The sequence below is a fragment of the Taurulus bubalis genome (assembly GCF_910589615.1).
Source record: "Taurulus bubalis genome assembly, chromosome: 17".
In the NCBI taxonomy this organism is placed as follows: domain Eukaryota; kingdom Metazoa; phylum Chordata; class Actinopteri; order Perciformes; family Cottidae; genus Taurulus; species Taurulus bubalis.
The window spans coordinates 16,494,278-16,521,888 of NC_136605.1; the positions used below are offsets into that span (position 1 = coordinate 16,494,278).

At 41.3% G+C, this 27,611-nt stretch overlaps 5 protein-coding genes across 6 annotated transcripts; 3 read left to right on the top strand and 2 right to left on the bottom strand.

The window, feature by feature from the left end:
• Positions 1 to 3,315: 3,315 nt before the first annotated feature.
• Positions 3,316 to 10,044, top strand: gys1 (glycogen synthase 1 (muscle); the record flags this gene model as incomplete). Its single annotated transcript, XM_079232875.1, has 15 exons — positions 3,316 to 3,433; positions 3,803 to 3,984; positions 5,179 to 5,370; positions 5,615 to 5,800; positions 5,971 to 6,115; positions 6,363 to 6,480; positions 6,623 to 6,743; positions 6,845 to 6,951; positions 7,068 to 7,127; positions 7,367 to 7,559; positions 7,823 to 7,949; positions 8,054 to 8,149; positions 8,251 to 8,414; positions 8,506 to 8,586; positions 8,704 to 10,044. The coding sequence occupies 15 exons, from the start codon at positions 3,316 to 3,318 to the stop codon at positions 8,941 to 8,943; spliced, it is 2,130 nt and encodes a 709-aa protein (XP_079089001.1). The 3' UTR covers positions 8,944 to 10,044.
• Positions 10,045 to 10,226: 182 nt separating this feature from the next.
• On the bottom strand, positions 10,227 to 12,506 carry aspdh (aspartate dehydrogenase domain containing; the record flags this gene model as incomplete). Its single annotated transcript, XM_079232648.1, has 7 exons — positions 10,227 to 10,264; positions 10,739 to 10,878; positions 10,958 to 11,181; positions 11,357 to 11,506; positions 11,917 to 12,001; positions 12,108 to 12,252; positions 12,452 to 12,506. 7 exons carry the CDS (start codon positions 12,504 to 12,506, stop codon positions 10,227 to 10,229), a joined length of 837 nt encoding a protein of 278 aa, XP_079088774.1.
• A 1,086-nt stretch (positions 12,507 to 13,592) lies between these two features.
• On the top strand, positions 13,593 to 15,344 carry tmem86b (transmembrane protein 86B; the record flags this gene model as incomplete). Its single annotated transcript, XM_079232649.1, has 3 exons — positions 13,593 to 13,643; positions 13,802 to 14,045; positions 14,887 to 15,344. 3 exons carry the CDS (start codon positions 13,593 to 13,595, stop codon positions 15,342 to 15,344), a joined length of 753 nt encoding a protein of 250 aa, XP_079088775.1.
• A 688-nt stretch (positions 15,345 to 16,032) lies between these two features.
• hspbp1 (HSPA (heat shock 70kDa) binding protein, cytoplasmic cochaperone 1) lies at positions 16,033 to 19,124 on the bottom strand. Of its 2 annotated transcripts, none has more exons than XM_079233492.1 (7): positions 18,998 to 19,124; positions 18,319 to 18,520; positions 17,966 to 18,190; positions 17,591 to 17,746; positions 16,826 to 16,922; positions 16,609 to 16,720; positions 16,033 to 16,298 (listed from the first exon to the last, which is right to left on the bottom strand). In XM_079233492.1, the coding sequence occupies exons 1-7, from the start codon at positions 19,115 to 19,117 to the stop codon at positions 16,275 to 16,277; spliced, it is 936 nt and encodes a 311-aa protein (XP_079089618.1). In that variant the 5' UTR covers positions 19,118 to 19,124; the 3' UTR covers positions 16,033 to 16,274. The 2 variants fall into 2 exon arrangements, with proteins under 2 accessions (XP_079089618.1, XP_079089617.1); XM_079233491.1 differs by having other exon boundaries at positions 16,033 to 16,302.
• A 1,072-nt stretch (positions 19,125 to 20,196) lies between these two features.
• tufm (Tu translation elongation factor, mitochondrial) lies at positions 20,197 to 24,139 on the top strand. The gene is made up of 10 exons (XM_079233477.1): positions 20,197 to 20,277; positions 20,795 to 20,841; positions 20,929 to 21,067; positions 21,238 to 21,404; positions 21,588 to 21,857; positions 22,026 to 22,158; positions 22,396 to 22,500; positions 22,899 to 23,050; positions 23,402 to 23,521; positions 23,711 to 24,139. Exons 1-10 carry the CDS (start codon positions 20,241 to 20,243, stop codon positions 23,879 to 23,881), a joined length of 1,341 nt encoding a protein of 446 aa, XP_079089603.1. The 5' UTR covers positions 20,197 to 20,240; the 3' UTR covers positions 23,882 to 24,139.
• The last annotated feature ends 3,472 nt before the right edge of the window (positions 24,140 to 27,611 follow it).

A 27,611-nucleotide genomic window follows, 5' to 3' on the forward strand; every position in this document is an offset into this window, starting at 1 on the left:
TAGTTAATTATTCTGACTTAATTTGCTCTAGTTTACATAATACATGATAGTTCATGTAATATATTTGTCTTTTGATCAGATAAATGAAGATGCCATGACTTTGTACTTTTTTTTTCAACTATATTTTCTGGTGTTTTATCACAGTTCAAGAAAATCAGTCTTTAGTTGGAGGAACCTTTCAACCTAACATATTCTATGGTTTAGTGTCATGGTTTTTAACTTTAAACTCAACTAGAAACGGTTAATCCCCCTCAAAATATTGAACAATTCTTTAAAAATAATAACACAGGACCCCTGTGTGTCTGTGCATACCACTGAAAGATGCTGGGGCTTTCTTTCACACCCTCCAGACATAGATAAGCACACAGTCAAAGGTCATGAATCAACATCTCTGAAACTGGCAGCCCTCCTGAGTGCATTGCTCAGTGACACCTCAGCTGTGAAGATCTTTTATGAAATTAGGAGTCTCAGATAATTACTCTTTTTAACCACAGGTTAATTTACAAATACATACCATGTGTTCACGCTATTTAGGGATGGAAGGTGGTGGGGGGTTAGACAGATGGCAACCAGTGGAAAGGGACAGTACATGAAAGAGATATGTAGAGGGAGTGGGTGTCTTAATGTCACTGGTCACGTTGTATTCTCAAAACTAGGCTCTCGCCCTTTGAAGACATTATAAATAACTCTCTCCCACCTCATTAAAAAAAAAAAAAAGATAAAGTTGCCCGGGTTTCCCATGGCCCCTCTATATTGTATGGATGAAAAGATAATTGACCAACCACTGCAACACGCTTTAACCTCCGCTCAGCCAATTGCGTCCCTCGGCGGAGGAAAACGCCCAATTTCTGTCACGTTGTGTTCAGGGGCGGAGATAAAAGCGGAGACTGAGGCCAGTAGGCATGGAGCTCATGAATAATGCGATAGCAGAGACCTCGCACTCGCCAACCCCTGAATCCGAGCCCAGGCCATCTGACAGCAAACGTACAAGAGCAATGTGAACCCGCCCCCTTTTTTCTCACTCTCAGCTGGTTACATTTTTTTGGGATTGACTGCGACAGCTGCCAATGTGTTGTTCTTCTTCGTGAAGTTGGGACAAAACCGAAGGGTGAGCAGAAATCTGTCTTGTTTTATTTTCCAACATGATAATAGCTGAATACTTCCTCGACATACGGGCACGCGCATCAGGACGTTTTGTCCTTTGCGCGTGTCAGCAGCTGCCGTACGTGCTTGATGTCACGTTCGCTCTTTAACTCATGAGGAAACGTAGACGATACATACAGCCGCATGCATATTCTGTTGGTTTTATGGTTCTGTTGTCGCCTGCAGTCTATTGACGAGCAGTCGCTGGCCGCAGCTGACGTGCAAGTGTGTCCTCTACTGACTGATGTGGGTCTTGTCCTTTCCCAGTGGGCCCAGTGGGCCGCTCAAACCAAAATATGAGTTAAAGGGTTTGACATTGCAAAGGGCATGAAGGGGGTCATTGTTACTGCATGTCCACGTGAGTGTCAGTAGTTCATTATAGAGCATCAATAAAGTGGTGTCCCAAGCAGGTGAGGGTGTCCCTCCATGGAGAGCTCCAGAGAATCCCAGAGAGGCCCAAAGAAATGAGCTGCTCTTTCACTTCATCCCTGTGGTATTTACTGTCTTTAACAGGATGGTGGTTTGTTCATGTGCTTGTTTCTCTTCCCATATCACACCAAGTTATAACACGCCTCTCTCTCTTCTAAGGTATCGCTCCTCTCAAAAATTAGTTTGGCTTTTTCATAGATTCTAGATAATGTATTTCAACAAGGAAGAAGTAGTACATGTAATTTAGGGGATTTTTGAATTGATATTGTGTTGGGGGAAATCGGACACACAAAATTATTCCAAGCAGAGTATTTTACTCATTTTTTTCTCAAACATGCCTTATGTCATGTCAGGTCTGGTGTGCATATCTGAGGAACATGCAAATGAAGGAAAGTATATTTGACAAGATGCCTGCAATCAGTTTGAACAGCATATTAGTGTTCTGGTTTATCTGGGGCTCTATCAGGCTTGGATAGTGACAAACTCCCTTTGGTCCACTGCTGTCAGCGAATCAGCACAATCACTTCAGAAGTTGAGATCAGCTCGTCAGTATTCGGGCCTATACTTAGTTTGAATTTCTGGTCAGCAGTGTAAAAAAAAAACAGGATTGTTGTACAGGTGGAAGTCTCTGTCTGTGTATAACCCAGTGTTTGTGCATGCCACGGGTTAGTTTCTGTAGTTTGCCACACGTTTTAACACAATTTCAACATTTCATAGTAGCATACCAACACGTGTCACAGTATGATCAAGTTTCTACCTGATCTGTGCCCTTATTTGAGCCTTCCTGCTTCTTTTCCCATGATGACACTCCCCCAATTGTTCTGGAAGTTGCACCATTTCTGTAAGCAGGAACGTAACAGTTAGTTGTATTATCAGTGCAGTCAGCAGGAATGCACTCCTCGACATGTCTCCAGCACTAATGGGAAGATAGATAATAAAACTTCTTCTGCTGCAGTAGGATGCATTGACAGCAGTTACGACCTTTTATAGTGCATATCTGGTGTATTTATTCAGCTGAGATACAAATTTCACTGTGAGAGAGAGTGGGTGTGTGTGTTGTTGAAAGCAGTAGTAGGCAGAAGAAGCCCTTTGACCATCTCAGATAATAGACAGAGCAAATACTGTTGACACACAATCACTCACACGCATACACACGTAGAATACCTAATCGATGTACCACTTCAGTGCTGTGTGTTTGCTGCAGGGGTTCCCATAATAACAGCCAAAGGTTAGGCTTATTAAGTCACCAGAAAATTACTTGTAATATACTGTATGTTTAAAACGTACACTATACTACAAAGTCAGAATTCTGAAGAAATCAAATCTTTAATAAAATGTTTTGGTACAAATTCTATAATTCTACCAGAAAGGATTTTTAATGGTAGAATAATCTAGAAAGGCAGTGATTACACCATGGAGGTATAATGTAATAGTTTGTGAAATAGGATATGTGGTTTGTTGATGACATACTTCCAAAATGTTACGCTGTTTATAAAATGTGTCATTTACACTTACGGTTCACCTGATACTATTATCCAGAATGTTTTTGTATCCCAAAGTTAATGTTATATGGCTCTAACTTTCTTTGGAAATAAATAAAAACAAAGAACAGATTTTGACGTAAAAGCCTTGTTCTAAGTGTGAATTGCTCACACATCACGTTGGGTAAAGTGTGTCATGTACCTTTTAACACAGTTGGAAGGTGCTCCCATCTCAGCTGAGTGTGTTCTATGTTTACCCAGTATGCCGCTGGCTCGCAGCCTCTCTGTCACGTCCCTGTCAGGACTGGAGGAGTGGGACGAGGAGTTTGATTTGGAGGACGCTGTTCTTTTTGAAATTGCGTGGGAGGTCGCCAACAAAGGCAAGTGTGTTGTGTGTGTGTGTACATTTGGTCCTTGCTTGAGGGCATTTGTGTCTGCACTTACTTTTTAAAGTTTGTGAAATGAAATGCTTTCCATATGTAAACACTTCATGAAGATACATGTTGAATGCACTTTGTAAGTTGCTTTGGATAAAAGCGTCAGCTTAATGAATGTAATATATCGAAAACGTTCATAGTTTCCATGGATGTGTAACGTTGATCATTCACACAGGTTATAACCATCAGATACTTTCTAGTTGTAAGAGAGGCCTGTCACCATAATGCCTCGTATATTTCAGGTTGACTCACATTGTCTCTTTGTCTCCACTTTGTGTGCGTACGTGTGGCATGTTTGCTGCATGTGTGAAGTTGGAGGCATCTACACCGTCATCCAGACCAAAGCTCGTCTGACCGCAGAGGAATGGGGGGAGAACTATTTCCTGGTGGGCCCTTACGTGGAGAGCAACGTGCGCACTCAGGTGGAGCTGATCGAGCCCACCAACCCCGCGCTGAAGAGAACCATTGACAAGATGAACTCCAGTGGGTGTAAGGTACTACCACACGTACACAGTAAACACATATACGCCTTGGAGTTAAATTTGTATGTTCCACTCAAGGACATTCATTTTTACTCTAAATAGTTGGAGGGTTTATAGAGTGAGATCTGAGAATATGTGTGGTGGATGTGAACTACACTTACAAACCCAGTTGGAGATCATCCCGTCTTTCATACTCGGCCTTAACCACGTCTCTAAATCAAATCCAGTGACATTTCCTCTCAAAGGTTAGAGGTTGTATCAGTGACTCTCTGTCTCAAAAACACACTCCAGAAATAAGTGTGTGTGTGTGTGTGTGTGTGTGTGTGTGTGTGTGTGTGTGTGTGTCTGTGTGTGTCTGTCACACACTGGGAGTGCAGTGGAGTTATGGGTCAAGGCTAGGAGTGGTGCTTTCTTTTTAACCAATCGAAAACCAACCTATTTTTAGGCCCTTTCCTCGGAAATTGCATACCCAAACTAAAAAGAGTGTATCTCTGCAACCACTAGGGCTATTTGAATAATTTGGTTGTTATAATAAAAGGTACACATGTGAGATGTTGTTCAGATGTGTAAAGATCTGTCTATATGTTACTGGTTAAGAGTAAATGAAGATGACACAGAAAAAAATTCAAAGGTTTCAGGTCCGCCTAGAAAAAAAGCACTTTCAGGATGATTATTTCTTTGAAATAATGCAGCTGTAATGTCCAACTCTAACCCAAATCATAACACAGTATGTGAACATTCTCTCTACAAAGGTTGACTTTGATAAAGTGAAGCAGAACAAAGTTGGAGAGGGTTTAGTACAGAGAAAATTCAGGCGAGGACTCAAAGATTTGCATTTGTGCGTATCTGTGACATTTGATCTTTTTCATGTACCGAGCCATATATTTCACTTGTAAATTACTTATGGTGTTCTTGGATTGTGTGGTTTGTCGATGCTTAAAAAAACAGTTTTACTGGGTTGAGTATCCTGCAAATAAATACAAAAATAAAAGTATCGATTTAGAAACGGAAAGACAAAACCATTTATCTACATATGGAAAAAAAAAAAAAAAACATAATTAGCTGATTTAATGCAAATAAATAAGAGTTGCTGTTGCAGAAGCAAACTTTAATAATAAAATGAATGTGTTTTCTAAGATTTTGGTTGTTTTAGCAGGTTGTGTGGCATGAAGAATTAAAGTCACCCTTTTCTCTATTTCCCTGCAGGTCTACTTTGGGCGCTGGCTTATTGAGGGCAGTCCCTATGTTGTTCTGATTGATGTTGCGTTTACCGCCTGGTCTCTTGACAGCTGGAAGAGGGAATTGTGGGACCTTTGTGACATTGGCGTGCCATGGTTTGACCGTGAGGCCAACGATGCCGTGCTGTTTGGCTTCCTGACTGCCTGGCTTCTGGGAGAGGTCAGCAGCAAGAGAACTTTAAGTGACAAAAAATGTCTATACAAATGTAATGTTACATTTGTTTTAGCCGTGTCAAAAGGAGAAATGTAATACTATGCAGAAAGAAGACGGATTGAGCTGTTGATCCTTGAACATTTTGAATGCTTGGAATGTCCAAACCCTGGAAGATGCATGAACATAAATTGTATTTGAATGCATATTGGTGTATATGTCCATATTAACCCTATTTTCTCCTATTTTGCAGTTTGCAGCCCAGAGTGAGCAGCCTGCGCACATCGTGGCCCATTTCCATGAGTGGTTGGCCGGCCTGGGCTTAGTGTTGTGTAGACATAGAAAGCTGCCCATCGCAACCATCTTCACCACTCACGCCACACTGCTGGGACGATACCTGTGTGCTGGAAATGTGGACTTCTATAACAAACTTGCAGATGTGCGTGTCTGTACTTTGTACCTGTGTACATTCTATTACTAAGCAATGTAATAAAACAAAATAATAGAAAGAGGCCATTTAACTGTCAGGTAAATGCATAATCCGACAGATATTTAACAAGAAATGTACACTTAATTGCACTCTCCCTCTCCTGTTTGTGTCCCATTCAGTTCAACGTGGATAAGGAAGCAGGCGATAGGCAGATTTACCACCGCTACTGTTTGGAGCGGTCGGCTGCTCACTGTGCTCATGTCTTCACCACTGTGTCACAGATCACAGCCGTTGAGGCAGAGCACCTGCTCAAGAGGGTGCCAGGTGTGTGGAGGCGATTTTGATGTGTGAAATACAGAAACTTGCTCTCGTCATTTGTCACTGGCCAGGGACCGCAGGCCTTGACTGTGCGAGGATATGATGTATTCCTCACTGCTGTCTTACTGAATGCTTCAATGCATGACACTTTTAATTCACCAAGTTAGATACAGTATATAGCTAGATATATACTTAACTAACTGTTTCTCTGTGTTTTGCATGTAATGCCCATATTCTCTCCCATCACACACAGACATTATCACTCCCAATGGGCTCAACGTGAAGAAGTTCTCAGCCGTGCACGAGTTTCAAAACCTCCACGCTCAGAGCAAGAACCGGATTCAGGAGTTCGTCAGGGGACACTTCTACGGGTCAGACACGCATCACTCAACATATACGGCACAGTCAAACCTGTTTTATTATAGTGAAAAACGAAACGACCAGAATGTGCTGATTGTAAGGCTACACACATCCAGCTCCTGTGACAGATTTTGGTTTGTGTTCGACCACCAGGCATCTCGACTTCAACCTGGACAAGAGTTTGTTCCTCTTTATCGCTGGAAGATACGAGTTCTCCAACAAAGGAGCCGACATCTTCTTGGAAGCTTTAGCCAGACTCAACTATCTACTTAGGGTAAGTGTGTAGTTGTCTCAACAAATGTGCGTGCGTGTGAAAGAAAACGGTGAATCTTGGGTGTAAAAATGTAACCCCATATTCCTGTATTGTCTTTGCAGGTCAATCACAGTGACGTGACCGTCATTGCGTTCTTCATCATGCCAGCTCGGACAAACAACTTCAATGTGGAGACCTTGAAGGGCCAAGCAGTCAGGAAACAGCTCTGGTGAAGTTTCTTCTCATGTTGAACAAGATGGAACCAGACCGCCAAAGTGCTTCACTCATCCACTTGGCAAAGTGTGTTGCAGTTATATAATAACACTTATTTGTTTTTGCTGACAGGGATACTGCTCAGACTGTGAAGGAACGTTTCGGAAAGAAGCTTTATGACTCGCTTCTAGTGTAAGTTGGCCACTTTCAGTCTATTTCGTGAAATCTGTCTTATAACACGATTTTAAATAAAAAGTGAGATAAACGTAATCAGAATTTATTCCATCAGACCTAAATATACCTCGATTTAGATTCTCTATAACATTTTGACTTTGTGTAGCCATTGTTGAAACGAGCTGGATGAGTTTGTTCATGCTAATAAATATTTTACTGGAGTAATTTTACTGTCTAAAACGAGCTGTTTTCATCAGTGGACAACTGCCAGATATTTCAAAGATGCTGGACAAAGAGGATTTCACCATAATGAAGCGTGCCATCTTCGCGACTCAGAGGCAATGCCAGCCTCCCATCTGCACCCACAACATGCTGGAGGACAGCGCCGACCCCATCCTGAACTGTGTCCGCCGTATCGGCCTTTTCAACAGTTCTGCCGACCGTGTCAAGGTAAGGTCAACTGTCAGTGGTCCATAAATGCCCTCAAAAAATATTTTCCCCTCACCTTTTGTACGTTTGCATATATACAGTACACTAAATTACATTTGTGGTAGTGCTTTTTTCACCTAATCTTAACTATAATATGTCAAACGTGTAGCTGGCTAGATGTGTAGATGCAGTGACTATCATTCCACATAGTGACGTTTTAGTTGTGGCCCGAGAATTATAGTTTGCTGCTCATACTGATTCTGAATGGCTTCTCCCTCCTTTAGATTATCTTCCATCCTGAATTCCTTTCGTCCACCTCTCCTCTACTTCCAATGGATTATGAGGAGTTTGTAAGAGGCTGCCACCTCGGCGTCTTCCCCTCTTACTACGAGCCTTGGGGCTACACACCAGGTATGACGCGTGCATGCCGACAGGATGCATTTACAGTATGCATGTGGGTTTATTGTATAATATCAAAATTATTAATCGTACCTCACTGTTTCTGTCACCGTCAGCTGAGTGCACAGTCATGGGAATTCCATCAATCTCAACCAACCTGTCAGGCTTTGGCTGTTTCATGGAGGAGCACATAGCAGACCCCTCGGCATACGGTGCGTTTTTCATACTTTATCTGTTTAACTAAGTTTCTCTTTTAAAAGATAGGCAGGGATAACTGATGCTTTCTTTCACATCATTATGTTTCCTTTTGCAGGTATTTACATCCTGGACCGCCGGTATCGGGCGGTCGAAGAGTCGTGTAACCAGCTCACGTCCTACCTGTTCCAGTTTTGCAAGCAGAGCCGGCGCCAGCGGATCATCCAGAGGAACCGGACTGAGCGCCTGAGCGAACTCTTGGACTGGAGATACCTCGGCCGGGTTAGATTCAAAATCTGTAATATGTTGTTCATGTGATCATTGCTCAACTTCAAGATGGATTAATGTTGTTTGTTCTTGTCTTCTGCACTAGTATTATATATCTGCCCGTCATATGGCCCTGGCTAAAGCCTTCCCTGACACTTACATGTATGAATTTCATGAGCCCACCTCAGTAAGTTAACCCGTGTGTTTGAATGAGAGATATGCCACGTTTTCACTATTTATTGTTATTTCACAAATCCTTACACACTGATTGAGATTTTGATATCTTTTGTTTCTCGCCCATCAGACCACAGGTTTCCGTTACCCTCGACCAGCCTCTGTGCCTCCGTCTCCAGCTCTGTCCCGCCACTCTTCCCCCCACCACAGCGAGGCTGAGGACGAAGACGAACGCTATGACGAAGATGTCGAGGCGGAAAAGGACCGAGTGAACATCCGCCAGCCCTACGCTCTGCCTTTAAAAAATAAGTATTCTGCTGTCCTGGGGGCCAATGGAAACGGCGATGGTGTCACAAGCGAGAAAAACTGAAACCTGCACAAACGCATCTATATGTACATGCTGAACCTCACTAGTGAAACTTTATCTGTGGCAATCGTTAAGTCATCCATGTACTTTATAGTTGTGTGAATACGAGTGATAAATTGAATAGTGGCTTGTTGTTAAAAATTGCATCACTGTCAGTGTCTTCCCAACCTGTTCGTACCTCAGAACTTTTACAAAAGATCTGTCCGTTTGGTATGTTTTGGTATTGTTTCAGTTCCACCAGCAGTGCAACCAGAGGTTTTGAGGAGTAAATGCAGCAGCTAGAAAGGGCTAAACGACAGCTCAACATTGAAAACAAATCAGGATTGCTGGATTTTTTTTTTTTTTTTTTAGTGTACTAACACTGGATAACATACTGTAGGTCAAAAACATTGTAACAATAATAGAGAATTATTTTGAGTAGCTGGAGGGTTTTTTATACTTGATTCAAATGTGGGTCAGAGCAGGGAAAGAACACAACCCTCCTTTATACCAGAGTGTCATCTGGACACAATCAAAGCTATTTTCCTGGTTAACAAAAGACTCATGTGAAGACGGTGTCATTTGCTTCGAGTACACACAGAGAGCACCTATTCTTTTTACTTGTTTGGCGTAGAAGTGTGATGATGTTGATACAGAGACTTGAACACAACTGTCCACCTTGTAGCATCTTTTTTTCTTTCCTTGTTTACTACACAACTTCTCAGAGTGGAAATATAATAGAACAAATTGCATCAGAAACAAAAGAAAATGTCAGGTTTTTTTGGGGGGAAGAGAAAAGTGTGTGTTTTAACTTGTGTTCTTCTCCTTTATTATATCACTGCCTTTCAGTGGCAATCACAAACAATCTCACACTCTTTATCTGTTGCCGCTTGTGTGGATTATTCCTGGGTTTTCTTCTTTTGACAAGTATTACATTGTAAAGAGAATAAAGGTGAGACAGACAGGGTGGGGAAAAAGGGACTGAGATATTAACAATGTTTTTGGGTAAAGAACATAAAGGAGTACACATTATTTTACAAAGCGTATACTCCCCTCCCTGAAAGAGTTTTATCATTTGTTACGATCTTGCACCAGATTAACTAATAAAGTTTATGTATGTATATACCTATTTGTGTTTTACAATGATACAGTTATCTTTGTTCGCATGCAGTTTATTGGAACACACATATTCAAGGTTCTGTGGATTTTCAAGTTCTCAGTAACATAAGGATCCAGTGACACCATCCACGCTGATTTATAGATCTTCTTGCTGTGTCGTAGTGAATCCTGCGGAGTTCTCGTCTGCTTCAGCACAAGTAAACTCGGCCCCCGTGACCTTTGCAAACTAAAAGAAAAAAACAAATGTAAAGGTTAAAAGCAGAACTGCCAACAATGTATTTATTTGCACATCAACACATTTAAGATCTTTTCTCTAATTAGTGAAGATCAAAGGGAAGTTCAGACATTTTCTTTTTCATTTTCCATCTCACAACTCAGATGTTTCGTGTGACCCTTTTGTCACAAGTTGTCCATGTGGGTAACCACTGGACTAAACTACCTACTGGATAGAAACCAGTTCCTCCCCATCCAGGTTACCAATAAAATGCTCCTGATGAATTGATGCATTAATATTAACAATATCTGATCCTGCAATATGCATCAGTCACGGGAGCTTTTTGACACCGTATATATATCAGTACACTTTGCTGATAATACTTCTGTACTTTAGTATGAATTTGAATGCAGGGCTTGCACTTATTAAGTATTTTTAGACTGGGTTATTTCACTTAAGTAAAGGATCTGACCATGCAGGACTCACCTAGTAAACTATTCCAGAAGGAGTTGTATGTTGCACTGCCGGTGACAGCGCCGAGTCTGGCTGGATTCCTCCTCACTGTGTGCACTGAAAAGCCACTGGGCCCAGTCACCTCCACCTCAACCACATGGTAGTCACTTAACCTGGAGCATGAATGAATAGTGTGATTTAAACAGCTATAAAAGGCTGCATTCACTCAATTGGATTTTTAGAAAGACTCACGCTGTGTCAGACACGATCTCTCCCTGAACGCCAGTAAAGCCAAGTGTTCCTGCTGCCACCGCTGCTGCTGCCATGGTGTTAACGTTGTTTGGAGCAAGTGGGCACAACTCTGCCACCGAGCCTCTGAATAAAACACGCCTGCCCTCTCCCTCCGTCCAATCAGAGAGGACGTCTCCAGTCAGCCGGAAGCAGGATGGATGCTTGGACATTCTTATAAACAAAGCCTGAAAACAAGTCAAGAGAAGAAACAGAGTTTCATCTGAACACAGTGGGTTTAACACAAATATAATAGTTAATTTGCAAGCTGCACTATCAGTCTCAAAGTCTAAACCATGTGAAGGGTGGCCACTCCATGCCTTTTGCTATCACCACACCTGCACCGCCCCAGTGTTATTGTACCTTCAAGGCTCCACTGTCATTCAGCCTCTGGATGTCCTGGCCTCCCCACAATGCACCACTGGGGACGTAGAGTGTCCTACCATACTGTTGAGCCGCCTGATGCAGCTTCTGGTTCAGATCAGGATCAGAGAGGGCAGAAGGAGAGCCCACCTGAGAGGAGCAGAAAAAAAGGCACAAAAAAGGATTTGATAGTTCTGTGATGAACAGTCAAAACTGCTAAAACTTTGAGTCAGCTCATGTGTTCTGTTTTTCTGTAGTGGATACAGAATTACATTATCATCTGTTGGAGACCACAAAAGAAAGCAACCATGTTGAAATGTATCAGTTGGCCTAACATACTGACAATTCCTAAAATACAGAACCCCAAAATACTGTAATAAGTAAATATCCTATTTAGAAAAGACCAAGACCAGAAAAATAAAAAAATATAAATCTGTTTTAGTCTTCTTACAGTTAAGGAGCAGGAACATAAGAAGCAAAGTATTTATTAAGGACAGTTTATTAAGGAAAGGAGGGTTTGTTGCAACCATATTTCCCACACAAACAGAAAAAAAACTTACCATGAAATGAGACTGAGACAGGAAGTGAAAGCCAAATTCTTTCACTATCTGTGGATGACACACCTCTATAATCACATCGCATCGCCTGTCAAAAAAACAGTTTTACTCAAACGATGTCAAGAATGTTGTCTATGGCAGCACAGAGATCATATTAGAAGCAATACTGGTGTTATGCAAACAGGTTCTTTCACCTGTCTGCAAAGGATGATAGTTCACCAAGTATGAGTTCATCAGGAACTAAACCTCTGAGCTTGTTTGAATTTCTGTTCCAAACGAAGGCCAGCGTTAGACCGAGAGCAGCTCCATCTTTAAGGATCCTCTCCACCAGGTACTGCCCTGAAGCACACACACACACACACACACACACACACACACACACACACACACACACACACACACACACACACACACACACACACACACACACACACACACACACACACACACACACACACAAGCTTAACACTACAGCTAAAAGACTCAAAAGGATGTATGTCAGAAAGTGTGTCTGAAGCATGAGAGGGAGAGTTCAGACCTAGATGTCCGTAGCCTACAACTCCAATCCTTTGGGAGGAAGAGCTGGTTGCCATGTCCTGTGCTGACAAAGGAAACATGCTGGGAAAAGAACATTCAACTAGAACACACAAACCAACACACATACACTCATGTATACTTTTGACCCTACTTACTATCTTTACCAGTAAAACACTTGGTTTTTATTGCTCTCCTCACCAGATAATCCCAAACTCCAGCAGAACTCCCAACGTGAAGCACAACAACCGGACCACGACTCCTGGAATTGAGAGCAAGCACAGTACAAAGTTTGACTCTGAGAGGCCAAAGTTAATCATTGTTCGTTCTTCAATGTGTGGAACTGTCGCATGCTGAGCTCCTCCTCCATTCATGTAAACAACTTCAAATCCAGATGCATTTAGAATTTCTTGTAAAGTGCAACAATTCATTCATTTTATTAAATCTGAAGCAGTGTGATCATCTAGTGACCCTCAAACAATGCAACAAGATTATCACCCACACAATTTAAAATCACAGCAGCAGGTTTATTTTTGCTTTCACATTAAATAGATTTGAAAATTGGATGGTGTTGGACTTTAAGTTGCCAGCCTTGACATACATTAGTGAACTATTGGTCTGTCTTTTCATAGTGGCAGAGATGAATTGCTCATTTTGCATCACCTACAGGGTTTAAAGATTTGAACCAACGATTTCCCCAAAGGAAGTCCCTTTCTGGCCATTTCCTCACTATTAATTTGTCATTACCAACAATAATTGTAAATTCACAAGTAAGAAATCAACCTTTAGCATACGAGTTTTCTACTAGTTCAACTTTGCTCCTCCTGAATTAATGTCAGCAATAAATTAGAAGCTGAAAAATGTCAAAGGTCAGACGTTTGTCCATGAGAACTCAAAACACGGAGTACATTGATTATCAGAGAGCAATCAGGCAGCAAAGATCGGTCCAAAGTTCACTGCTATGAAAGACCAACAGACTGAGAGACGTGGCAGAGATTCGAGACAGGAGGGAACAAGACGAGCATCTGAGGATTATATGTGACGACAGGGCTGCAAAGAAAGAAGAAAGTAGGTGTCAAGAAGACGAGACTGGTTCATCCAACTGAGAGATCTGCTGAGTCCACGACAGTGCTGATTCTGAGACGATGGACATCCTTGAGACACATGCCTATGACAGGCGGCAGAGGAGAAACACGGTACCTAAAAATCATTTATTTACATTCACTGGTCAATAGTTGTTTAACAAACAACATTCTCCCTGTGGAAAGGATAAAATTGTCTAAAATCCTAATTTCAGCCTAATTCATGTTGTGCTTCATCTCCCCATTTATTTCTGTTCCTCCCTCTCTACTAGTCCTGTGCTCTCCTTTTCTCTCTTCTGCCTTTCTTTTTGTCTGCAGCTGTGTTCTTCTACCTGTGGACCCCCGACTCACCCACATCCATCATGTCTGCAGGTGTCAAATCAGCACCAATACTCCTATTGGCTGCTGTGGTGCTGAGCTGGAATGGAGGTCAGAGTGTGCTGGGAGTGGTGGGAGGATTGGTTTTCTCTGCTGTGGGTGACTGCTGCCTGGTGTGGCCTGAGCTCTTTCTGCATGGTAAGAGTTTGCACAAGAGTTTGTATCTCAGAACCCGTCTCAGGCAATCGGTCTGACGACGGATAAGCCTCTCGGGGCGAGGCGGTATAATTCTGGGGTCTAGAGTTTTTAGTGGTGAGACGACGTGTTCGCCTGGATTGTTTCCAGTTTACAAGATGATTTTAAATTGATACAAAGCTAAATGATCAGGCGATGGCATTTCAGCCTGTGCGTTCAAACACCCATACTACAATACTACTTGTATTATTCTATGTCATACTAATACTTAGTATGATTAGTCTCATTACATACTGTGTCAAATGTAGTATGTGAAAAAATACCAGGATGCCCTGGCCTACTACATCCTGTCTCATTTTGCAGTATGCATGCCAGAATGACCTGTAATCCTTGGCTCTGCAGACATATGAGCAAAGTTCAAGGTGCCATATTATGAGGAAGCAGTATGTCGTAATTGAATGCATACTGCATGCATCAGTATGTACTTTGTACAGCTGCAGCATGTACTAAAACTAAAAAGCATGCAATTTGGAACGCAGCTCTTGTCCCGTTGCCTACTGATTCTACATGTGAATGCAGATTCTGTTTATAGAGATTAGTATGAGTGAAGCACAAATTAAGCCATTTTCAAATTGTAAATCAAGCTGGCTTTCTGTATAATTAGAGAATAAATGTGCCTGGCTTATATGGTAATACATGTAATTTAAAAAAGAAACATTAACATCTATTTTTTTGTATTTACATGTGATCAGTGAAATCCTCTAAATTCAAGCTGCAAATATTTGTTGCAAATAATTGATCTAACTGCTATGTTTGTCCTTAACATCTCACACACCTGTTTCAGGAATGGGTGCATTTGCTGTGGCTCATCTGCTGTACTCGATCGCCTTCCTCTCCAGTCGTTACTCAGCATATTCCTCTTCCTCTTCCTTCTGGATTCGTTCTCTGTATCTGATCCTGGTCACGGTGGGAGGAGGTTTCTACATCTACATGTATCCATTCCTGCAGAAGGCGCCAAACTCCGAAATACTGCTTCCAGCTGTGGGGGTCTACATCGTCCTAATTGTTCTAATGGGGGCATTAGCGATCAGAACCCGCAACGTGGCAACACTGTTGGGGAGTTTGTCCTTCATGGTGTCTGACCTGTCACTTGCTCTGCAAGTTTTCAAGGCGACAGCACCAATGGAGCATGGTCACACCGTTGTCATGGCTACATATTATTTGGCACAGCTACTAATAGCTGTGGGCGATGTAAAGGCAGTGGAGAACAATGACGACTTTGCAAAATGGAAAAGGTCCTAAACAGCGTCTCAAGAGTCTGGAGCATCCCCATCAACCTGTTAAAATCATACAAACTATGAATCCTTTAGGTCTTCGAGTTTCTAATATCAACCCATGAAATACGAGGGGAATAGAAGAGGGACACTACCTGTCAGCACTTGAAAGCTACTGGGTAGTGCCAATGATGAGTAAAAGAGCCGCTTGCAAAGTCAAGTTATTTAACTATGTGTTATCAGCGTGTGTTTTAATACCCATAACATTAAAATACCGGTCTACAAAGCAAACTAAAAGAAACTCATTAGAATAATATCTATATTCTGTGATTTGTGCCAAAATATTTTATTGTTGCATGACATCAATGTTTATGTATAGGTTGTGCATGTGGTGGCAATGTTTTCCACATGAGAGAATGATATGTATATAAATACACCAATTTGTTTTGTTGATAATAAATAAATGTTATAAAATAAACAAAGATGTATCAAATTCTGTTCTGATCTAAGAGACAATCAACTAAAATTAAAAGAAAATACTGAGACTTCAGACAAACCTAACTTACAACAAATAAAGATAAGTGGCACATGTAACATTGGGGTGTATCTATTAACAATACAAATAGGAAGTACTTTACATACTACCTGTGAGTGATGGGTATTGGTATGTGGTTCGATATTATGAGAAACTGAAAACACTGGACTAAAATGACAGCTGACTTGAAAAGTATTTTATACATTATAGTTATTTACACAATAAAATGCAGCTCCTGAAAGACATGCAAAATATGGACAGCGTCCGTTTTAAACAGACAAAAACATTGCTTAACATCCATGACCCGGATCAAGAATGTTCCTTTACATCTTTGCATACTAAAACCAACACAGGTGAGGTTAACAGAACTTCAGCGATCCATCCCATTGTCATCCGACTGTGGCCCGCCGAAACAAATAACCCTCAACTGCTCACAGAAGTCCAGTTCTTCCTGTTGGAAACAGAAATGTGGCTTGAGAAGCTTTCCTGGACAAGTCTAAACCTTTTTAAAACTAATACCTTCATCGGACTACAATTAAAAGTATAGACATGTTGGCATCTAGTTAGCACTTGAAAAGGTATATGGTCAACAGTTAGTTGCTTTTGTGTGCAGAATATTGTGCAGAATATTTTAAAAACACTAGATTTTGCAATAATGCAATCGTAGTTTTGTATATGAGAAAAGACAACTCGTCTGCTAAATTTTATTTCGGAATTCTCACAATATCACCATCAGGTTCAAAGACTTAGGAAATACCTGATTCTCTTCTTTTCCTTGGAGCTCTCTGGATCGCTGTCTGAGTAACTCCTTCAGACCCAGAGCAGGATTCCTGCAGTCTTTGAGACCCTGTGGACAGTCCTCCACCAGACTAGACAGATATTGGACACACAAAAAAAGTGTGATTACTGAAGTTAACCATGAATTCACATCCCTTGTGATTATTAGAGACAGAAAGGTACAGAGTGTTTCTTACCAGCAAAGGGCGCCAAGCACGTGTTCATGGAAATGTAAGTGTGGCGTGCGGAGAACAGATACCAGCTGCTGTACCATACCCATGGAGACGGCTGTGTCTGCAGGATGGAGGAAACGGATAAAGATATTAAAGACTCAAAATGAAAGAAGCACCTTTATAGTTAGTGCTAACATGCTTCGTAGAGAAAAGGTTGCCTGAGAAGATGATCACTCACTCAAAGATTACCGTGAACAAGTGTCCCTTACCAGTATTAAAGAAGTACGCAGACTCTTTTAAAAATCTAGCTTTGGAAGCAACTTTACTGAGGAATGCATAAGACCAGAGCAATAAAAACATGTGCAATTTTAGTTAGATTATGAAATGATCAGAGCTCATTCTGATTAAGCTGCACTTGCCCAAAGAGAGGGGCAGTACATAACTAGTGATAGCCACGTTTGTGCCTACTGGAACTAGATATCGGTTATCAGACCATTATTGACTCAAATAGGTGGATCGGGTATCAGTGACAATGGGCCAGATCGGTAATCCTTACTTTTTGTTTTACAAAGTTAGGAAACCAATGTTTAAGTCAAGCCTGATGTTGCCTTACACAAGAACACTTAACTAAAAACTGGTATTGGATACTTGGTAGTACCCAAGTATTGCTATCAGTATCGGGACTGAAGAAGAATGCCAGCTTTTTGACAAAAAAAAAAGAAAAAAAAAAAAAAATCCGCAGCTTTGTTGAAGGTCACTGTACTGTTTCGATGCCTCTCTCCTTCGTACCTTTCTGCTCGGGATGTGACGTCAGCAGGTTGAGCAGAAGGAAAGCAGACTTGGTCCTGAGCTTCTCGATGTCTGATTGCATGACTCGCATCAGCACAGAGATGCCATCATGGGACAAGAACGCCTGGAGTCCTGCATCCTGCTCTCGAATCAGACCTAAAGTCACAACCAGATCAGTTACAGTTCCGAGGTGTACTGTATCCCGAACACAAAGCGACATGAATGCAGGCAGCATTACAATCTGGTTTAAATGCTTTACACGCTCTCCTTCAGTGTTGTCAGAAAACCCATTAATACCTCTGATTAAACTACTAGTCAGTACCATTAGCTAGTTTCAACTAGACAGTATTGAGCAATAATGTGTTAGATACTCACACGACACAGCGTAAAGGGCTTTTACTCTGACGGTGACGTCGGGGTCCGAGTCGGTCAGCTGCAGCAGCTTTGCCAGAACCCCGGTGCCAAACAAGTAGACCTGCACCTGCGGCATGTTCTGAGCACAGGAAGCGATGAGGTGGGCGGCACGCCACCTCAGGCCACTTTTGGCATGACACAGATACTTGGAGATACACAGTTCTAGTCCACCAAGAGTCATTAGGTCTGTGAAGTAGAAGAGCAGGGTACACACTCAAATATGTATTATGCATAACCTCTATGTAGCTATTGGCTCATACTAACATCTGACCTATAGACTGCTTGTGAAAAGTATAATATGATTTATTACAAACCTCTTGCATTGTCCAGGTTCTCACACAAGTCTGACAGAACCTCAAAGGCTGTTTCTCGCCCATCTTCATCCTCTTCATCCTCTCCTTCCCTCTCGCTCAGTCCCTCCTGGCGTAAGACGACCAAGCACCGCTTTATCTGCTCCACTTCATCCATCTGCCCTTTGCAGACCTCTGCTAGAGCATCTCTTAGCCATATTTTCCTCTGTAACAGAGAAAGAGTATTAGTAGAATAATGTTTCTTAATTACCTTTGATGGAAGAAGTCTTCATAGATACAAATAAAAATGTGAAATCTCTAAAGTGAACTGTCCTTTTAAAAACATTTAAATCATCATCAGTCCAAAAGTCAAAGATCTCAACACAGTAGGAGATTTAAGACAAACAAATCTTAAAATTGTAAGTGATGAAACCAGTGAATTTGGGCCATTTTGTGTAAATCACAATCAATAGTTAAAATATTTAACTAATTATGTCTATGGACTAACTCATGAATCAAATGCTTTCAGTTGTGATTGTGTCCTAAACACATATGGTACCATAATAATGTATGAACACATGCTCCTTATTAGTCCTTTGGTCCTGTGAGGACTAGGTTAACTGAGATAGACAGTCTGGACCCAACGAGATATTGTTGCCCAAAGCCCTCTCAGGTTGGAAATGTACATTTAACAGACCCCTACCTCCTCCGACATGGGTTGAACAGAGTCAGGTCCCTCTGGAGCTGATCCAGCATCCACTGCCAGCTGCAGGACGCCCTGGAGGTTTTGGGGATATCTCCTGGTCTGTTTGTCTTCTGCCATGATGTGCACCGCTGAGGTGGAAACAAGACATCAAAAGAATCAGCGGGACAGCCACAACTGAAGAGTTTACGTCGCCAGGGCCTGTGAATATGAAGCCCAAACACAAGAAGCAAACCCAGCAGACAGTTTTAAACTTTAGTCTAAAGATGCTAGCATTACCTAGACATAATATTAATAATTAAAAACCGAAACACAGTATCCGTACACAAACCTTAATCTTAACACAACTTACCTTGACACGAGTCCTGTGAATAGTGTTGAATAAATGGACACTGTGTCTTTTAAAGTATGTTAGCCCCCCTTTCCACAGAGTAACACGAATGAGCTAGAACATTCTAGCTAACGTTAGCTTAGCTGAACTCACGAGTGGCAAGGAGGCTGCCATGATGTAGGATACCGTAAACCTTGAACCAAATTGGCAAGCAAAAATGTTTTTGCCAGACTCTTTCCTCGCCTCTGAGTCTTTTCAGTCTTCACACTTTCTATGCTAATTTAGTAGGACAAAGATTATAATATAGCAACAAAAAAAACAGTAATACAACTAAAGCATTTAAAAGACACAACAGCAAACGCCACCATATTAGCGTGTTTACGGTAAATCCCTGACGTTTGGACGCGCATGCGCGAGGTTCAGAGCGTTTCAGTAACAGAGAGAGGACTACCTCTTGTGACTCCCCTCTTCCTCAAACGAAGTAACAGTATATAATATGAAATAGCAGTATTAAAATATCCATTCATCCACCATCTTTCACCACTTATCCTGTTCAGGATCGTGGGGGGCTGAAGCCGATCCCAGCTGAAGGGTACAACCTGGACTGGTCGCCAGACTATCTCAGGGCAGTATTAAAATATATTGTATATACTATATAATGTTACAATATATGTGATTTTATGATTTCTGCACCAAATAGATACATTAAGCAAGTTGGAGAACATCAAAGCCTAACTATTTCTGTATGATTTGTTGTAGGCATCCTAAAACTAATAGTTTCTCTTATTGGACTATTTTAAAATAATGAAAACGCAATTTCTGCTGTGTGGAGCTGCTCGGTACGACAGCTGTGGAACTGGTCGGGTACTCTCTTCCTTGTTCGTTCGTCTTTGGTTTGCCTAACCATCCAAGATGGCGTCGCTTGTGGGACTGCGTGCATGTTTCTCAGGTAAAATCTTTTAATTCTCTTGCAGTTACCGACTCTCATTGCATTTCAGCATTGTTATACTATCGTAGCACCCGCTTTGTTCTGCCCATAACATAAGGTGCTGTTTATTTTTGTAGTAACATAATTTATCATTAAAAAAGAGAAGCTACGGTTTCTTCGTTAGCACAGCAAGGTCACGTTCCCAATGAGTTTTAGCTAACGATACAGCTTGTCGAGGATGAGAGCTGACTGATGTGTATTCCAACTTGCTTATATTATAGAAAGATATGTAGCTACCGAAGCTCACTGTTTAAATTACGAACAGTCGCTTAATCGGAGGAGAATGACACTGCTAAATCTCCTGGTGTTAAGGGATTGTTAGCTGTCAAGTGCTGCATAGTTGCTTTTAGCTAAGGACAATGCAGGTCTGAGTAAATAAGCAGATATAATTGTATTTACTTTTACTAAATTATCCTGTCAAATAATTAGCAATCATCTTAATTTACATTATTCGCATCTTTTGATTCTCTCATCTCAGCCATTCAGCTGTCTTCGCCATGCCTCCTGCACAGCTCCTTCAAATTGGTGAGTGTGCCCACAAACTGCAATGCACAGACTGATTAACATGCATTTTGCTGCTGTATAATTCCTGGCTTTGTGTTTGTTATGTAGGGAGCTGTGCCTCTGAGTCGGCGGACCTTTGCTGCAGAGGCTAAGAAGACATACAGCAGAGACAAACCCCACGTCAACATTGGAACAATTGGCCACGTTGATCACGGCAAGACAACCCTGACTGCTGCCATCACAAAAGGTAGAAACACTGACGTCCTTGCTTTTAACTCTTACACACTGAAATATTTGATTTGATCTCGACACTTAAATGGCTCCACTGACCTATGGCAAAAAGTCAAGGCCTCATTTCTCCAGTGTTGTGAAACAAGAAATCAGAATAGTAACCTTGATGTGTTTTGGGGTCCTCAGTGCTTGCTGAGGCTGGTGGTGCGAACTATAAAAAGTATGAAGACATTGACAATGCCCCTGAGGAGAAGGCAAGAGGAATCACCATCAACGCCTCTCATGTAGAATACACCACATCCAACAGACATTATGCTCACACAGACTGTCCTGGGCATGCCGACTACGTCAAGGTAATCTCCTTTACTTCTACAAAGCAGCTGCAACCAACCTGATGATGCAACTTTGTTGCTATTTTTAGCTGTTTAGAATCCATGTTTCTCCTTAAGCATTTCAAGCTGAATTATTTACATTATAAATTACTTAAAAAAAGTAATTAATCTCTTTTAAATACCCTGAACTCTTTATTTTTTCAGAACATGATTACTGGCACAGCTCAGATGGACGGCTGCATCCTGGTGGTGGCGGCCACTGACGGTCAGATGCCTCAGACACGAGAGCATCTCCTGTTGGCAAGGCAGATAGGAGTCGAGCATGTGGTGGTTTTCATCAACAAGGCCGACGTTGTGGAGGACAAAGAGATGGTGGAGCTGGTGGAGATCGAGATCCGCGAGCTGCTCACAGAGTTTGGCTATGATGGCGAGAACACGCCTGTTGTGATAGGCTCAGCCCTCTGCGCCCTGGAGGTAAAGGGAATGCTGGCAGTCATTTGTCTCACAGTTTAGTTAATACTGTGCTGATCTGAACTACTGTTGAAATCACCTGCAGTTTACGGCCCTGTCGGTACATTCTGAGCCTCTGATGTGAAACATCTGTATGTGAACTGACTGAATTTTTGTTTTGCTCTCTCTCAGAACAGACAGCCTGAACTTGGTGTAAATGCAGTGATGAAGCTGCTGGACATAGCAGATTCTTACATCCCTCTCCCCAAAAGAGAGCTTGAAAAACCTTTTCTTCTGCCCATTGAAGGGGTTTATTCAATCCCAGGTATGAAGAAATTACAAGGAATGCAGCCGGCACATTTTTCATTTTCTCAATTAAGGAGGATTGTCGGCAGAATTATTTACTTGTAATGCATTATAACTTGTATGTAGTCCCCTGTGTTTATTGTGTAGTAAATTTGACTGATTTGCCCCAAATGCAGCATCTTAAAACAAGTCAGGTGATGGTGACGCTTAAAAGTTACTTGCTTTAAGTTTGAGTGTTATCATTTGTGTTGTTCAGGCAGAGGTACTGTGGTGACCGGCACTATGGAGAGGGGTATCATCAAGAAAGGAGACGACTGTGAGTTTGTGGGCCACAATCGCAGCGTCAAGTCAGTGGTTACAGGTGAGTGAAAGGAAAAAGCAACATAAACTCAAAGAAGGAGCTCCTGTGCTGTTTACAAAGCACATGAACCACCAGGTGACATATTAAAGGGAAAGCCTGAACCAAACGCTGATGCGTTCATACAGGGCATGAAAACTCACTGAATGGTTTGATAAGTATGCAAATGATGTGAATAATAAGTCATAGCCTTCTCAAGATATATGCACAGTTGACAACCTTCTGTATGGGAGTGTTTATCTTCACACTGCCTCAGGGGTCCACACACACATCTTAAAAACGTATGACCTGGTGGTTTTATTTGTGAGCATAAGTCTGATGAGTTAATGGTTATGTAATACTGTATGACTATTGGTGGTTTCACAATCATCTTAACTTGCTGTTTTTCCTGTTTTGCTCAGGTATTGAGATGTTCCACAAGTCTCTGGATCGGGCAGAGGCTGGAGATAACCTGGGCGCTCTGGTCCGAGGACTGAAGCGAGAAGACATAAGGAGAGGGATGGTGATGTGCAAACCAGGATCCATCTTGCCATACCAGAAAATCAAGGCCCAGGTCTGAGAGCACAAAGCGCAGTCATTATTCACTCATTCTCAATACTTCTGTACAATTAATCTAAACGGAGAGAGGACAAAAGTACTAACATGGCTGTAAATAATCCAATAATTGTAATGGCCAAAGAACAGTTTTAAAGGCAAACTGGGAGACTAGCCAGATGTCACAGAAATTACTGAGATCATTCACTGAGTTTCTGACACTATCTACAAAGAAAAAAATGTTTTTTTCAGTGATTTATTTATTTTAGTTTATTTTTTGCTCTTTAAAAAAATATAAACACAACTCACTGTATCCAGTAACCTAAACTCTGATGTATGTGTGGACGTGTTTGTGCTTCCTGTATTACAGGTGTATGTTCTGAGTAAGGAGGAGGGAGGCAGACACAAACCGTTTGTCACCAACTTCATGCCTGTCATGTTCTCTCTAACCTGGGACATGGCCTGCAGAGTCACTCTGCCCGATGACAAGGTTTGTGCGTTTCAACCTTTCAAAGGATTTTTGCCAAATACTGTAGTTTTTAAGATTGAATCCCATCCACAACAATTAATCTGTAAAAGTTTGACAGCATACTGTTGAGTAATTTTATTTGTTGACATAGAGGCTTGAAAAATTAAGGACAATAACCACTCTCCTGTCTGTTGCGCTTGTCTTATTCAGGAAATGGTAATGCCCGGCGAGGACACCTCCTTGACGCTCACACTGCGCCAACCAATGGTTCTGGAAAAAGGCCAGAGGTTCACCCTGAGAGACGGAAACAGGACCATCGGCACCGGCCTGGTCACAGACATCCTGGCGGCTAAAGATGAAGACCAGTGCAACTGGGGCTGAAGGGAGAACTGCAGGGGACTGGGGGTGGGGGGGGTCAGGGAGGAAGGGTGTGTGGTAGTCTGTGTCTGGTCAAATCAAATCAGAAATATACAAATAAAGTACATAAACCAATGCACAAACCTCAAACAAGAAAGGACTAAAAGGAATTTGTGGCTCTGTTGTGCAGGTTCACCCAACCAAAACACCCGACATGTTTAGCTCTCTCGTTATGTCAAAATACCAGACTGTCAGAATTATGTCATTCATGTAATAAAATGTATTTAATAATTGAATGCTTCCTTTTGTCTGTGTGGTTTTGACTTTTGCTAGCTAGCTAAATCTATTTCACACAAAAAAGAACAAAATATTATAAATCGGAAATATATTTTGGTCACATTTGTACAGAATCTTAATGAATAAGTCTGTAGCTCAATACTAACAAACATGTTGACTAGTCACAGTAGGCAAAACAAAAAGCACAGGTGTTTCTAATAAGACCAACGATGGGTCAGAGCAGCTAAATCAGCCACTATTGATTTTATTAGTTACACCTGTTATTTTCCTACTCTGGCCAGTCAAAATGTCTTCTGAAGGCCTGTAAGATGTGCACGTTACTACATGTTAAAGGATTACTTTGCCACATGAGGGCAGCAAAGAGATGCTTCATTCTTTGCTAAATGATTATCCATTATCAATAGTTAAGGAGTCAGTTGGAGTATGTCTCTCATCGATCCTTTTTAATATTCAATTAAATTCACAAATAACTTAAAAGACATTTTCATTCTACAGTTTGTGATTGATCAACTCCATTTGTTCTCTCGGTGTAGATGTTTAGAAATATTAAATCACCCTGCTGATCTCTTTCTCAGCATGGTGTCCTGAGATGCAATGGATTAAAAGTGGAAACTCTGTCAAGAATTATTTTACAAACATTATTAAGATTTACCTAAACAGTGCACCAAGTATTGCACAATTAATCCAACATTTGACAATATGTCTATATTATAACTATTACTATAATAAGTTGTGAAATGCAATGATAAAATTATGAAATAAATATTCAGTTACACAATTCAATCCACTAATCTCACCAAAGCACAATTAGAACAAGCACACGTATCTGTTAGATGGAGACGAGCAGCGTCAGCCTGAGACAGAAGTGCATGGCTGACATTAAACATCTTAATAAATCCTAATAGATGTTGAAGGTATAGCGTCCTTTAGCAGATAATTTCTGTGATAATCCAGGCTGACCATGTTGGTGTTTGTGTGCGCTGAATATTTGGTGTCCTCTCTGCTCGCTGGTTCTCCGGTTGCTCTGTCTGCTGTCGGTATTTGAGTCGTTCCTCCTGTAATCCAATCAGCCTGTTGCTGTAATCAAATACTGGACGTCTGCAGAAGTCGAGGTTGGAGCTGCTAGTACTACTGAGTGATGTGCTCAGCTGGACAATGAATGTCTCCATGAGCAAAATAAGTTATATGATCAGCCAGTAGAAAATACTGGTGCCAGTGATACATACAGTACTGGTTGTATCTCTCAAAGAATTCTGATTCACTAAACGTGATTCAAGCCAGGGTTCATCTGTGACTGATGACTGTCACGTTATTGTTCACGTGCTCTTCATGTTGCTCACAACAACCTCACAATGTAGACGAATCAAAGGCTTTAGAAACATCAACAACGTTATTAGTATAATTGCTTGAATGATAGAGCCCTTGTGAGCCATTTGTTATTATAAATCTCATTATTAGATTACTGATACTGATGCATCATTGTTCTGCTTCACTCTGTTGTCGCTGATTCAGTTAAAACTAGTTTAATACTCCAATCAGGGTCATGAAATATATATTGTGGTCATGATATTAGGCGGAGAGAAGAATCAAGTTGCAGAAAATGAAAATGCTCAAGTATATGATTCCAGCTATTTTTACACTTTTAAAATGATTGAGGAATACATTATTAATTACAGTTAAAATGTCCTTGCATCTGCTAATAACTATATTATAGTGTATTTACACACTATAATGTGTTTTTCATATTGTATCATATTATTTTGTGTACAAACAGACAACATTGTCTGCATGTTTTTGTACATTGAAAGTTCCCGAAAATTCACACGGCCTCCTTTGTGTCGCTTCACTTGGGACGTTTCCTCTGTTTCCTCTTCACATTTTCCAAGTCAAGGCAAGTTTTTATAACCAGCGATATTCCTTTCACAAGTTGACTTCTCCAACCTTTGAGCTGTCCACACCCCTCAAAAGAATAACATAACACTGCCTGAGCTATCCAATGTAGCTGTGATTGGAACGGGAAGCTGCAATATAATATTACAAAGATACTAAGACTGGTTTCCTTGACTTGTTCTGTCCCGATTAGATGTCACGTCACCGCGCCAAGGATGACAGGATTTAAGACTTATTTCCAGTCGGTATTCAACCTGTACGCCAATTTCCCAACACACTGGCTGACTGACCAAAAGCTCCCTACATCTGAGTTCCTGAAAGAAACACATTAATAAGCCAAATACTTGTCCATGACAATAATTATCCACAGCAGAGTATGACTGTATTAAAACAATAGCCAAGTTATATTTAAACTTGACCAGCAAGAAATGTACAGCTTTTGATCTCCATATTTTATCACTAAAGACCTTGCTTTAGGAGCTTTTGGGGGTTTTGGTACATTGGACCTGACTGCAGATAAATAATTAGCGATTTCATGCTTTCATCAATCAAACAATCCAATCAAATCAGAAACAAAACTTTCTTGTCTTTTTTGTCAGTTCCTAAAAAGTCAAAACTTCAGATATGCAGGATCTTCATCCATCAATAGTTGAAATGGTTAGTTAACAGAAAATGCAGGAGCAATATTATTCAAGTGTAAAATGTCCGGAGTTATGGCTTAAGGAGAGGAAGTGCAGCTGTTGCATCGTGTTACTTTTTCCCACCCTCCGCCTCCCTCTGGCAGCTGAGGGGAAACCAGCAAAGAATAGAACTGCTGCAATTAAGGCCAAATTTGCCTTTCAACAGCCCACTCTGCATGTTGGAAGACTGACCCCTCCACGGCTTCTTCATCCTCCAACACTGCAGAGTGGGTGGGAAGCGTCCCAGTCTATTCTCAGTGCTCCTTCCATAACGCAGCACATCTCAAAGGATATACAGTCTTGAAGAAAAAAAATGAGACTTTCATTTGGCGGTGAAGATATCTTCCTGAAAGTCAAATGCATGAAAGGGGTGAACAGTTTATCCTGTTAAATGCCACTGTGATCGGACTTGATGCCAGGATAACAGTTTAATATCTCATCACACCCACTCTTAAGCCTTTTAGCTGATAGGTCCTATTAAATGGTAATGAATTGAAACCAGATCTGGGTGACATTATGCTTGGATAGATGTACCACCAACACACAGGCACAGTGATATACTTAAATGTGCCTTTTTACAGGATTTCTAAGCATTTCCCATCAGTCATGCTGCACAGATTTTGAACAACCAAAAGTTTACCTGTGTGTGTGTGTGTGTGTGTGTGTGTGTGTGTGTGTGTGTGTGTGTGTGTGTGTGTGTGTAGCAGGACTGCTAAGTCTTGTCTGTACATATGCAAAGACATGGCTGATTGGTTACAAAAGAGAATGAAATAAGAAACCTCTGACCCAAACCAGATACCGTGCCACCAAATCATTCCTCTGTGTTTATCAAACAGCTCCCACTTCCCCTCCCTGCTGCACTGGTTTGTTGTGACTTGACAACAAAT

What these genes read in the sequence shown, in the direction of transcription:
- tufm (XM_079233477.1), top strand. Translation starts at nt 20,241, where the DNA reads ATGGCGTCGCTTGTGGGACTGCGTGCATGTTTCTCAG. An exon ending in GACTGCTGCCATCACAAAAG is followed by an intron (nt 21,068 to 21,237) that starts GTAGAAACACTG and finishes TGGGGTCCTCAG; the next exon opens with TGCTTGCTGAGGCTGGTGGT. An exon ending in GGCATGCCGACTACGTCAAG is followed by an intron (nt 21,405 to 21,587) that starts GTAATCTCCTTT and finishes TTATTTTTTCAG; the next exon opens with AACATGATTACTGGCACAGC.
- hspbp1 (XM_079233491.1), bottom strand. Translation starts at nt 19,117, where the DNA reads ATGGCAGAAGACAAACAGACCAGGAGATATCCCCAAAACCTCCAGGGC. An exon ending in GTCACATCCCGAGCAGAAAG is followed by an intron (nt 16,923 to 17,590) that starts GTACGAAGGAGA and finishes TCCATCCTGCAG; the next exon opens with ACACAGCCGTCTCCATGGGT. An exon ending in GTGCTTGGCGCCCTTTGCTG is followed by an intron (nt 16,721 to 16,825) that starts GTAAGAAACACT and finishes ATATCTGTCTAG; the next exon opens with TCTGGTGGAGGACTGTCCAC.